General features: G+C 45.6%; 1 protein-coding gene across 2 annotated transcripts; it reads left to right on the top strand.

Moving 5' to 3' along the window:
- Window positions 1-9,766: 9,766 nt before the first annotated feature.
- LOC143792583 (uncharacterized) lies at window positions 9,767-12,865 on the top strand. Of its 2 annotated transcripts, XM_077279324.1 has the most exons (4): window positions 9,767-9,901; window positions 10,103-10,295; window positions 10,455-10,611; window positions 11,366-12,865. In XM_077279324.1, exons 3-4 carry the CDS (start codon window positions 10,484-10,486, stop codon window positions 12,609-12,611), a joined length of 1,374 nt encoding a protein of 457 aa, XP_077135439.1. In that variant the 5' UTR covers window positions 9,767-9,901; window positions 10,103-10,295; window positions 10,455-10,483; the 3' UTR covers window positions 12,612-12,865. The 2 variants fall into 2 exon arrangements, with proteins under 2 accessions (XP_077135439.1, XP_077135449.1); XM_077279334.1 differs by lacking the exons at window positions 9,767-9,901; window positions 10,103-10,295 and having other exon boundaries at window positions 10,438-10,611.
- Window positions 12,866-13,565: the final 700 nt, after the last annotated feature.

The following is a 13,565-nucleotide window of genomic DNA, read 5'->3' as shown; positions in this document are numbered from 1 at the left end:
GTGCAGCATTATATGTGGCCATGTGCAGCATGATATGGGGGCAAATATCTGTATGGGGCATCTGTATGGGGCCATGTGCAGCATGATATGGGGAATCTGTATGGGGCCATGTGCAGCATGATATGGGGGCAAATATCTGTATAGGGCATCTGTATGGGGCCATGTGCAGCATGATATGGGGCATCTGTATGGGGCCATGTGCAGCATGATATGGAGGCAAATATCTGTATGGGGCATCTGTATGGGGCCATGTGCAGCATGATATGGGGGCAAATATCCGTATGGGGCATCTGTATGGGGCCATGTGCAGCATTATATGGGGCCATGTGCAGCATGATATGGGGGCAAATATCTGTATGGAGCATCTTATGGGGCCATAATCCACATTTGTGGAGCATTATACCGGGCAAATGTCTGTATAGAGCATCTTATGGGGTCATAATCAGCATTTGTGCAGCATTGTATGGGGCATATTTTAATATGGAGCATCTTATGGGGCCCATCATAAACTGTATGGAGCATTATATGGGGCTCCTGATTCAATATGGATATTCAAAAACACTTAAACTACTGATGTCTCAATTAATTTTACTTTTATTGATATCTATTTTTATTTTTGAAATTTACCAGTAGCTGTTGCATTTTCCACCCTAGGCTTATACTTGAGTCATTAAGTTTTCCCATTTTTTTGTGGCACAATTAGGGGGGTCGGCTTATACTCGGGTCGGCTTATACTCGAGTATATACGGTATTTATTTTTTTACCTTATACCTATTCCTTTTATTCTAAAGCAATCCATAGCCCCCTTATTTCTACATTTATTTACTTGGTCACACTGCAGACTACAGCCAGTTCATTGTAATAGTTTTCTTTTGTTCCAGGAATCAGATGTGAGTGCGCCAAAAAAAAATTATTTTTTGGGGGTACTATCTAATATTTTTTAGTGTCTTACAACATTTGTGGACACCATATGCAGGCATACGTAGTGTTGTGAATTCTATTTTTGGGCTCCCTCTAGTGGTCACAAGCGGTACTGTGTAGTGTTGTCTTTCTGCAGGTTGGCAGCATCAGCTGGTTCATTATCCTTGGTTGGTTTCCTATTTAGCTCACCTGGAGACTCAGTTCCTTGCCTGCTATCAATGTATTCAGTGCTCTTCAGATTCCTTGTGTCTACCTTGCTCCCAGTCTCTCCAAGACAAGCTAAGTTTTTGTTTGATCATTTTTTGATTATCAGTGTTCATTATGTTTTTAGTCCAGCTCGCTAAAATGTGATTTCCTCGCTTGCTGGTTGCTCTAGGGGACTGAGTTTCTCCCCCCACACCGTGAGTTGGTGTGGGGGTTCTTGAAATCTCAGTGTGGATATTTTGTAAGGGTTTTTTACTGACCGCATAGATTCCCTTTTCTATTTTCTGCTATCTAGTATTAGTGGGCCTCATTTGCTGAATCTGCTTTCACCCCTGTGCATGTGCCTTCCTCTTACCTCACCGTTATTATCTGTTGGGGGCTTCTATATCTTTGGGGATTATTTCTCTGGAGGCAAGAGAGGTCTTTCTTTCTCTCTAGGGGTAGTTAGTTCCTCAGGCTGGCTCGAGATGTCTAGGATTTTTAGGCACGTTCACCGGCTACTTCTAGTGTGTTTGGATAGGTTCAGATTTGCGGTCAGTCCAGTTTGCCACCTCCCTAGAGCTTGTCCTATGTTTGTTACTTAGCTGGAGTAATTTGTGATCCTCAACCACTAAGGATCATAACAGTATAGCAGGCCAAAAAAGTGTTTAATGCATCGCAGAAGTGGGATAAAAAAGAAGACCTGAGTACATTTTTTTTTTTTTCCTCCCGCTTTTCCTTTGCTGCAGTCTGTTTAGCTTCTTTCATCCCCTTGAACTCTGGGTGGTTTTGAGCTCAGCTGCAGACATGAATGTTCAGACTCTGACTTCTAGTGTGGATCATCTTACTGCATGGGTGCAAAGTATTCAGGATTTTGTTATTCATAGCCCTATGTCAGAACCAAAGATACCCATTCCTGAGTTGTTTTCTAGAGATAGATCTAGGTTTCTAAATTTTAAGAATAATTGTAAGTTATTTCTATCTCTGAGACCTCGTTCCTCTGGTGATTCCGCTCAGCAGGTTAAAATTGTTATCTCCTTGTTGCGTGGCGACCCTCAAGATTGGGCTTTCTCTCTGGCGCCAGGAGATCCTGCATTGCTTAATGTAGATGCATTTTTTCTGGCTCTTGGACTGCTTTATGAGGAGCCTAATCTTGAGAATCAGGCAGAAAAAGCGTTGCTGGCTATCTCTCAGGGTCAGGATGAAGCAGAGGTGTATTGTCAAAAATTTCGGAAATGGTCGGTGCTTACTCAATGGAATGAGTGTGCCCTGGCTGCAAATTTCAGAGAAGGTCTTTCTGAGGCCGTTAAGAATGTTATGGTGGGGTTTCCCACCCCTGCAAGTCTGAGTGATTCTATGGCTTTAGCCATTCAGGTTGATCGGCGTTTGCGGGAGCGCAAATCTGCTCATCCTTTGGCGGTATTTTCTGAACAGAGACCTGAGTCTATGCAATGTGACCGAACTCTGACCAGAATTGAGCGTCAAAGTCATAGATGTCAAAATGGGTTGTGCTTTTACTGTGGTGATTCTACTCATGTTATCTCAGCATGCTCTAAACGCTTAAAAAAAATCGCTAAACCTGTCACGATTGGTACTATACAGCCTAAATTTATTTTGTCCGTTACTTTGATTTGTTCTTTATCGTCCTACCCGGTTATGGATTTGTGGATTTGGGTGCTGCCCTGAATCTGATGGATTTGTCGCTTGCCAGGCGCTGTGGTTTTGTCCTGGAGCCTTTGGAATTTCCTATTCTTCTGAGGGGAATTGATGCTACGCCATTGGCTGAGAATAAGCCTCAGTATTGGACGCAAATGACCATGTGCATGACTCCCGTACATCAGGAGGTGATTCGCTTTCTTGTTCTGCATAATTTGCATGATGTTGTCGTTTTGGGTCTGCCATGGCTGCAAGCTCATAATCCAGTTTTAGATTGGAAAGCTATGTCTGTGTCAAGTTGGGGTTGTCAGGGAATTCATGGCGATACTCCGTTGGTGTCTATTGCTTCTTCCACTCCTTCTGAGGTTCCTGAGTTTTTGTCTGACTACCAGGATGTATTTGATGAGCCCAGGTCCTGTGCCCTGCCTCCTCATAGGGATTGTGACTGTGCTATAAATTTAATTCCTGGTAGTAAATTTCCTAAGGGACGACTTTTTAATTTGTCTATACCAGAGCATGCCGCGATGCGGAGTTATATAAAGGAATCTTTGGAGAAGGGACATATTCGCCCATCCTCTTCCCCTCTTGGTGCAGGATTTTTTTTTGTGGCCAAGAAGGACGGTTCTTTGAGACCTTGTATAGATTATCGTCTTCTGAATAAAATCACAGTCAAATTTCAGTATCCTTTGCCATTATTGTCTGATTTGTTTGCTCGGATTAAGGGTGCCAGTTGGTTCACCAAGATAGATCTCCGTGGTGCGTATAACCTTGTGCGCATTAAGCAGGGAGATGAATGGAAAACAGCATTTAATACGCCCGAAGGCCATTTTGAGTACTTAGTGATGCCTTTTGGACTCTCTAATGCTCCTTCTGTGTTTCAGTCATTCACGCATGACATCTTCCGAGAATATCTGGATAAATTTATGATTGTTTATCTGGATGACATTTTGGTCTTTTCTGATGATTGGGAGTCCCATGTGAAGCAGGTCAGGATGGTGTTTCAGGTCCTGCGTGCTAATGCTTTAGTTGTGAAGGGCTCAAAATGCCTCTTCGGAGTACAGAAGGTCTCCTTTTTGGGTTTTATTTTTTCTCCTTCTACTGTGGAGATGGACCCAGTCAAGGTCCAGGCTATTCATGACTGGACTCAGCCCACGTCTGTTAAGAGTCTTCAGAAGTTCTTGGGTTTTGCTAATTTTTACCGTTGTTTCATCGCTAATTTTTCTAGCGTGGTTAAACCTTTGATGGATTTGACCAAGAAGGGTTCTGATGTCACTAATTGGTCTCCTGCGGCCGTGGAGGCCTTTCGGGAGCTGAAGCACCGGTTTTCTTCAGCTCGAGTCTTATGTCAGCCAGATGTCTCTCTCCCCTTCCAGGTCGAGGTTGATGCTTTTGAGATTGGAGCAGGGGCTGTTTTGTCGCAGAGAAGCTCTGATGGCTCTGTGATGAAGCCATGTGCTTTCTTTTCAAGAAAGTTTTCGCCTGCCGAGCGGAATTATGATGTTGGTAATCGGGAATTGTTGGCTATGAAGTGGGCATTTGAGGAGTGGCGACATTGGCTCGAAGGAGCTAAGCATCGTGTGGTGGTCTTGACTGATCACAAAAATCTGATTTACCTTGAATCTGCCAAGCGCCTGAATCCTAGACAGGCTCGTTGGTCGTTGTTTTTCTCCCGTTTCAACTTCATGGTCTCATACCTGCCTGGTTCGAAGAACGTGAAAGCTGATGCACTTTCTAGGAGTTTTGTGCCTGACTCTCCGGGAGTTTCTGAGCCGGCTGGTATTCTCAGAGAGGGAGTGATTTTGTCTGCCATTTCCCCAGATTTGCGACGAATGCTGCAGAAATTTTGGACGGATAGACCTGACCGTTGTCCACCAGAGAGACTGTTTGTCCCGGATGGATGGACCAGCAGAGTTGTTTCCGAGGTTCATTCTTCGGTGTTGGCGGGTCATCCTGGGATTTTTGGTACCAGAGATTTGGTGGCTAGGTCCTTCTGGTGGCCTTCCTTGTCGCGGGATGTGCGTTCCTTTGTGCAGTCCTGTGGGATTTGTGCTCGGGCTAAGCCTTGCTGTTCTCGTGCCAGCGGTTTGCTTTTGCCTTTGCCTGTTCCGAAAAGGCCTTGGACGCACATTTCCATGGATTTTATTTCGGATCTTCCAGTATCTCAGAAAATGTCTGTCATCTGGGTGGTGTGTGATCGTTTTTCCAAGATGGTCCATTTGGTGCCCTTGCCTAAGTTGCCTTCTTCCTCCGATTTGGTTCCTCTATTTTTTCAGAATGTGGTTCGCTTGCACGGCATTCCTGAAAATATTGTGTCTGATAGAGGATCCCAGTTTGTGTCTAGGTTTTGGCGGACTTTTTGTGCTAAGATGGGCATTGATTTGTCTTTTTCGTCGGCCTTCCATCCTCAGACTAATGGCCAAACCGAGCGAACTAATCAGACGTTGGAAACTTATTTTAGATGTTTTGTTTCTGCTGATCAGGATGATTGGGTGACTTTTTTTGCCATTGGCCGAGTTTGCCCTTAATAATCGGGCTAGTTCTGCTACTTTGGTTTCGCCTTTTTTCTGCAATTCTGGTTTCCATCCTCGTTTTTCCTCGGGTCAGGTTGAGCCTTCTGACTGTCCTGGGATGGATTCTGTGGTGGATAGGTTGCAGCAGATTTGGAACCATGTGATGGACAATTTGAGGTTGTCACAGGAGAAGGCTCAGCGCTTTGCCAACCGCCGCCGCGGTGTGGGTCCCCGACTTCGTGTTGGGGATTTGGTGTGGCTGTCTTCTCGGTATGTTCCTATGAAGGTCTCCTCTCCTAAATTCAAGCCTCGCTTCATCGGTCCTTATAAGATCTTGGAAATCCTTAACCCGGTGTCTTTTCGTTTGGATCTCCCAGCATCGTTCGCCATTCATAATGTGTTCCATAGGTCTTTGTTGCGGAGGTATGTGGTACCTGTGGTTCCTTCTGTTGAGCCTCCTGCTCCGGTGCTGGTCGAGGGCGAATTGGAGTACGTGGTGGAAAAGATTTTGGATTCTCGTATCTCTAGACGGAGGCTTCAGTATTTGGTTAAGTGGAAGGGCTATGGTCAGGAGGATAATTCCTGGGTTGTCGCCTCTGATGTTCATGCGGCCGATTTGGTTCGTGCCTTCCACGCGGCTCATCCTGATCGCCCTGGGGGTCTTGATGAGGGTTCGGTGACCCCTCCTCAAGGGGGGGGTACTGTTGTGAATTCTATTTTTGGGCTCCCTCTAGTGGTCACAAGCGGTACTGTGTAGTGTTGTCTTTCTGCAGGTTGGCTGCATCAGCTGGTTCGTTATCCTTGGTTGGTTTCCTATTTAGCTCACCTGGAGACTCAGTTCCTTGCCTGCTATCAATGTATTCAGTGCTCTTCAGATTCCTTGTGTCTACCTTGCTCCCAGTCTCTCCAAGACAAGCTAAGTTATTGTTTGATCATTTTTTGATTATCAGTGTTCATTATGTTTTTAGTCCAGCTCGCTAAAATGTGATTTCCTTGCTTGCTGGTTGCTCTAGGGGACTGAGTTTCTCCCCCCACACCGTGAGTTGGTGTGGGGGTTCTTGAAATCTCAGTGTGGATATTTTGTAAGGGTTTTTTACTGACCGCATAGATTCCCTTTTCTATTTTCTGCTATCTAGTATTAGTGGGCCTCATTTGCTGAATCTGCTTTCACCCCTGTGTATGTGCCTTCCTCTTACCTCACCGTTATTATGTGTTGGGGGCTTCTATATCTTTGGGGATTATTTCTCTGGAGGCAAGAGAGGTCTTTCTTTCTCTCTAGGGGTAGTTAGTTCCTCAGGCTGGCTCGAGACGTCTAGGATTTTTAGGCACGTTCACCGGCTACTTCTAGTGTGTTTGGATAGGTTCAGATTTTCGGTCAGTCCAGTTTGCCACCTCCCTAGAGCTTGTCCTATGTTTGTTACTTAGCTGGAGTAATTTGTGATCCTCAACCACTAAGGATCATAACAACGTAGCATAGTTCTGTCTGCTAGCCTTGTTCTCATTTTTTATTTTTATCCAAATTTCAGAAAATAACATAAAAAAAATTATACATTCTGTTATGTCATGCTGAGGCCTGGTGTATCTGTGGTGGAAAAATCACAGCTTTGCAGGCATAAGTTGTATAGTTCTGTCTGCTAGCCTTGTTCTACTCATTTTTTATTTTTATCAAAATTTCAACAACAAAAAAGAAAAAATAATTATACAGTCTGTTATGTCAGGCTGAGGCCTGGTGTATCTGTGGTGGAAAAATCGCAGCTTCAAATATACAGTCTGTTATGTCAGGCTGAGGCCTGGTGTATTTATGTTGGAAAAATTGTAGCTTCGCAGGCATAAGTTGCATAGTTCTGTCTGCTAGCCTTGTTCTACTCTTTTTTTTTTTTTCAAAAATCAAACTAATTTTTTATACAGTCTGTTATGTCAGGCTGAGGACTGGTGTATCTGTGGTGGAAAAATCGTAGCTTTGCAGGCATACTGATCACATATAATTGTTCTCCAAATAAATACATTTGTCTTCAGCTTTTGAAAGAGATCAGTAGTCCATTTAAAATGGGCAAGGCAAGGGGCAAGGGATGGGGAAATGGACGTGATGCTGATGGTGCATGCAGAGGACAAGGCCAAGCTGAAAGTGGGCCACAGCAAAGCCCACATCTTCGCGCTCGACCTTTCTGTCCTGTCCCTGTTTTTAGGGGACCGCCGCACACCACCATTGAAGCCAGAGCAGCGTCAAACAGTTGTTGGTTGGATAGCGGATAATGCTTCCAGTCACTTAGCCACCACCACCGTGTCTTCCACACGGTCAAGTCTGAGCAGCCGTGAGTGTGGACCGGATATTCCTCACCCTGATCCTCCTTCCTCCCACCATGCCGAGTGCCCTGAGACAACCGATCCCACACTTGGACACTCCGAAGAACTGTTCAGTTTTCCCTTTAAAGATTCCAGACTCTCGGTCGGTCAACTTGAAGTGGGGCCAGATGAGATCGCATGTAGCGATGCCCAAAGCTTTGAACAGCACCGGTCACACAAAGGCGATGATGGGAATGTGTCACAAGAGGTGGACGATGATGACACACAATTGCCAGAAAGTCAGGAGGAGAAGCATGGTGTGGATGTGGAAGACGAGGTGGTGGATGACAAAGTGACTGACCCAACCTGGCAGGAGAACATGCAGAGCGAGGATAGCAGCACCCAAGGGGAAGGAGGCATATCACCCCAACAGGCAGGAAGAAGCAGTGTGGTAGCCACAGACAGAAGGCGTACATCCGTTCCCCGTAACATCAAAATGAGGGAAATTGCCATTCCAACTGTCAGATCTTCCTAAGTTTGGTTATTTTTTAAAGACTCTGCCGATAACCCCAAACAGGCCATTTGCACCACCTGCCATGCCCGCATCAGCAGGGGTAGAAAAACTACCAGCCTGACCACCACCAGCATAATCAGGCACATGGCAGCAAAGCATCCATCTTTGTGGGCCGAACCCCAGGCTCCAGGAACACTGCCTGCAGGCGACACCACTGCTTCTTCCACTGTTTTGTGTGGAAGCCAATCCCCAGTCCACCGTGCATGTTTCAGTATGATTGATCATTCATTATGTTTCATCATTTTCCGCCACTAGATCACCAGGGTTAATGGGTTCTATGCTGCTACAGCCAATCCAATTTTTGTGTCTGTGATGCCCATAAAATATGGACACAATTCTGGTGAGCCCCCCCCCCAAAAAAAGAACACATTTTGATCACACTGTTATCTCCGTCAGACCCACGGTGTATCTGTTGTGTCCAAATCCTCCCTTTGCAGGCATACATTGCATTTTTTGGTCTGCTAGACTGCTGCCCTTGGTGTATACAGTATTTTGTGGTTTTTTAAATTTAAAAAAATAAATCCCACATATTGAAACAGTCTGTTATCTCAGTCACACGTCTGGTCTATCAGTGGTCTTCAAATCTTGGCTTTTCAGACACACATTCCATTTTTTGGTCTGATAACCTTGGTGTATACAGTATTTGGTGGTTTGAAAATTTTTCAAAATACAGGCCACATATTGAAACAGTCTGCTATCTCCATCCGACGGCCATTTTATGTGTGGTCTAAAAATATATTTTTTTTCATGCATACGTTCCAATTTTTGGTTTGTCTAATACCGTAGGTCTATACATTATCTTGGTTAAAACACAAAGAAAATTACAGTGTGGTAGTTCCGTGACATGCCTCATCTATCTGTGGGCTACAAAGTGTGCTTTTGAGGCTTCCATTCTCTTTTTTTTGCTGTGTGTTACCCTAGCTCAAAACAGTAAACACTATTTTGTCATTATTTTTTTTTTTTAAACAAATTTACCCCCATTGGGAAATGTTAGGCCGCTTTCACATTTGCGGTTGTGTCCGCAGCGTTTCTTCCGCAAATATCTGCATGCGTTGTGTATTCCTATCTTTAACATTATCGATGTTCGCGTTTTGCCGCGTTTGACGACGCATGCGTCGTCTAGCCGTCTGCGTCTTGGCGCGGAAATGCAACATGTAGTAATTTTTAGAGGCGTCATTTTGCCGCCTGGAAACGTATGCGGCTGATTGCGCAAGGTTTGCGCCCAAAAAACGCATTGTAGTCTATGTAAACGCATGCGTTTTTCAGTACATGCGTTTGCTTGCGTTTGCCGACGCATGCGTCTCAATTGAGAAAAACATGTCTAGACACTGATAAGCCACCCCCACATACAAGGTGATAAAGGGAGGGTGTGGACAGTTGCAGGTCACTACTCATCAGACTGCCTTGCAGACGAGACGCCCCACAACCCCTTGGATCAGCAAACAAGCCTCAGAACTATGTGAGTATATCCTATCCAATGCATTTCTTTTCTATAATCTGTGTCTATGTGCCCTAATTTCTGTCATTCCTTTCTTTCTGCACACATCAGAATGTCTTCTTCTTCTGATGAGGAAACGCCTGGGCCTGCACAAGGGGAACATGTCAGCAAAGTGAGTATTCACCTCCTCAGATTGGTAAGTATTCACTGTCACATCTACACATATGACAATGTATATTTTCCCTTTTTCAGACCACTTCTTCTACAGCGGAAGAGACTGGGCAGGAGACTGGGCAGGAGCAGCGTAGTCACGGCCGGGCAAGACGGCGGCATCGTGTAAGTATAGCTGGCTGAATGTGTATTGTATCCTCACTTTATAATTCTTGAATCTTCATTTCTTTCTACTTCTCTCTTTCTTTCCCTTTTGCTTCAGCACCAGTGTTTTTTTTTACTTCAATATTCATGCCATTCCTCTGATTCTGTTTTCTGTCTTCCGTATGTGAACGCCTCCTATATTAATGTACTTTTTGTTGTTAGGTTCCAGAGGAGGATGAGGACCTAATTGAGAATGAACACCTCATCTCCCTGGTTCACGAGCGAGTCGCATTGTGGGACACCCGGGATCCACTGCACGCCAACAATGTGACGATCCGGAGGCTTTGGAATGAGGTGGCCGCAGCGTTGTGGGATGGCTGGGCCAATGCCCCGGCTCGGGTCCGTTCTGCATTTGGTAAGTATCGCAATGCAGTGTGATGTAGTCAATACCTTGGCCATGCTCACACAACTGTGTATGATGTGAGAAAGTCATTACTTTTTCACAGCACATACAGTTGTGTGACCATGGTCAAAAGACCATTGTCCTAACTATTATGTTTTGTTTTGCCAACAGTGTCAAAAGTGAAAACACGTTGGAGATCGATGAAGGACCGCTTCAACAAGGACCTGCGCCAAGAGAGCCGGCTTCCAAGTGGTTCTGCAGCAAGGATACGCAAATACAAGTACCACCGCATCCTTGCGTTTTTGAGACCAGTCCTTGCACGAAGAACGTAAGTATATTGGTTAAAAAAGAAAAAAAAAAGTGGTGTATAATGCAATTTTTTGTGGGTCATTATTTCAAATCAGTATTTGTAATCCAAAACCTTGAGTGATTGATAGATGCAGCAGTGGGGTACGTGTTCTTTGAATACTTTCCCTCACATAGTTCCTCTCCAGGTTTTGGCTTACCAATACTGATTTGAAATACTGAGCAAATACTGAGAGTGTGACGGCAGCCTGCACAACAGATCTATACTCAGCAAGTTAGGTGTCAGAAATAATGAATTCAGGATGCCAATGGCTCCTCAATTCATTTTTCCTGACACTTGTCCTGGTGAGTATACAGGTGGCTTGTATGTCCTCTGTCGTCAATTCGTATTTCCCATCAGTATTTGTAAGCCAAAACCTTGAGTGATTGATAGATGCAGCAGTGGGGTACGTGTTCTTTGAATACTTTCCCTCACATAGTTCCTCTCCAGGTTTTGGCTTACCAATACCTTGTATAGAGATATGGCTTGTATTGCCTCCATCGTCTCTTCATAGTTTACATCAGTTTTTTTAATCCCCAAGGACTGGTCGACGCATGCAGAAGTATAGCATGTTGTTTTATGAAACTTTTATTCCTACTGTTGAACTCCTGGCTTGCAAATTCTGATGTAAAATTCACTACAAATAGTAGTGTGACATTTCCCTATCTGAATGTGTATCTAACTGTTCAGTTATCTTTTTGTAAATGTTTTGTAATATTTTTTTTTTTTTCCGCAGCACTTGGAGCTCCACTGTTGGCCCAGGTTCTGGAGCGGTCCTTCATCAGTCAGCCACGGACCCGTCCCAGCCATCCTCCAGCGCTGCAGCAAGTGGGCCTGCCACACAACCTGGAGACCAGGAAGCTGGTCCATCAGATGTTCCCCTTCCCCAGTCCTCTGCCTCTAGCCAATTTTTTATGGGCTCCTCCCGGCAGCGGCAGAGGGCCGCGGACAGGTCACTCATGCCCGAGTTTTTGCACTTGAGCTCAGTCTTCCATGAGGGACTCAATTCGATGGGTGACCGACTGGATACTGCCATTAGTCATATGAGCACACGTATCCAGAGCGTAACCACAGCCCTTGCCCAAGTGAAAGCCGACCTCCAGAGGCCAGCACATCATTTTTTTAATCAGATAGAACAGGGCATGTCGGAACACCTTAGTCCTGAGCTCCAGATTACTGTTATGCAGGCCTGCAATGCTGCTTACGTGCAGGCTATGCAGCAGAGTCGGTATTTTCAGCAGACAGTGGGGGCATTTCCAACAGTGCCCACACTGTCACGCTTTACATCAATGCCGACATCTGCTGCATACCACTGCACGGCCACCTCCATTCCAAACACTTCCGGACCGTATTATAGCACCACCACCATGCCCAGTGCAGTGGGTCAGCCCACCGCCACCACCATGACAACTGCTGCTCCTGCTTGGGCCTCCTCCACTGCCACCAGCATGCTGCCGCCGCCGGACCCTGCCCTGGCGTTCCCTGGCACCACCACCAGACTGCCGTTGCCGGACCCTGCCCTGGCGTTCCCTGCCACCACGACAAGACTGCCATTGCCGGACCCTGCCCTGGCGTTCCCTGGCACCACCACCAGACTACCATTGCCGGACCCTGCCCTGGCGTTTCCTGGCACCACCACTACCAGACTGCCATTGCCGGACCCTGCCCTGGCGTTCCCTGGCACCACCACCAGACTGCCATTGCCGGACCCTGCCCTGGCGTTTCCTGGCACCACCACTACCAGACTGCCATTGCCGGACCCTGCCCTGGCGTTTCCTGGCACCACCACCAGACTGCCGTTGCCGGACCCTGCCCTGGCGTTCCCTGCCACCACGACAACGTGCCCGCGCAAAACAAGGAAGGGGAAAGGCAAAAAAAAAAAAAAAAAACATAGCTATCCCTCCCCCCTCACCTCCCAATGTGTCTGTAATGTCTGGTTTGTCTCACCCTTCCAGTGTGTCTCAACCCTCTCATGTGTCTAGCCCTATCCCTGAATATCCTGACCCCAGTAGTTTCATAGCGCCTTCTCCTGCCACCCCTATGTCGGCTACAGTAAGCCAGACCTCACAACTCAACACCCCACAATATCGGCACTCAACCCCAAGCAGGCGCAGTTAAGTTTTTGGTTTGTGTGTGTTTAATAAACCTGTGTTTTGCCCCAATAAGGTTTGGTTAATTGTGTATTTCGCCGCCGTCACCACACAGCATGCGCCAATAACAAATTATGCGTCAAACACTTTTTTGGGGGCCACCTCCAACCTCCAGTACCTACTTAGCAGAACACTGAAGCTTGGTGTGTGTTTGGTTGAGAGATATGAGGTTGCCCCCAAAAATAACACTTGTATTTTCTCCAAAAACAGTTCTTTCTGTTTACTCCGTGACTTTTGGTCGCACAAAGAAGACAAAATGGTGGTAATACACAGCACAACTATACTCAACAGGTCGTGTCTTATCAGAAACATTATTTATGACCCCTGACCTGCTGATTTTAGAAATGCATTGTATTACCTCCATTTTATCTTATTGGTACATATACATATATTTCACACAAAGTGAAGGAACAATGTACGTCATACATGGCATATCTATACTCACCCGGACAAGTGTCAGGAAAAATGAATTCAAGAGCAAATAGCATCATGAATTCATTAGTTCAGACACCTGACTTGATGACTATAGATCTCTGGTGTAGGCTGCCGTCACACTGTCAGTATTCGCTCTGTATTTTACAGCACTATTTGTAAGCCTAAACCTGGAGTGGAACTATGTGAGGAAAAGTACATTAAACAGATATGCACCACTAAAAGAATTTAACTACCGCTCCTGGTTTTGGCTTACAAATACTGATGTTAAGTACTGGACAAATACTGCGACAATAACGGACATCGTCTATACAGTCTGCGGCAAATAGCTAATGGTGAACCAAGACAGGACTC

Source organism: Ranitomeya variabilis, chromosome 1 (assembly GCF_051348905.1).
Source record: "Ranitomeya variabilis isolate aRanVar5 chromosome 1, aRanVar5.hap1, whole genome shotgun sequence".
In the NCBI taxonomy this organism is placed as follows: domain Eukaryota; kingdom Metazoa; phylum Chordata; class Amphibia; order Anura; family Dendrobatidae; genus Ranitomeya; species Ranitomeya variabilis.
This window is presented reverse-complemented; position numbering and strand designations above follow the sequence as displayed.

Bases quoted from the DNA above. Each gene is read 5' to 3' on its own strand.
- LOC143792583 (XM_077279324.1), top strand. From the start codon at position 10,484: ATGAAGGACCGCTTCAACAAGGACCTGCGCCAAGAGAGCCGGCTTCCA. The intron at 10,612-11,365 runs GTAAGTATATTG...TTTTTTCCGCAG, and splicing joins CCAGTCCTTGCACGAAGAAC to CACTTGGAGCTCCACTGTTG.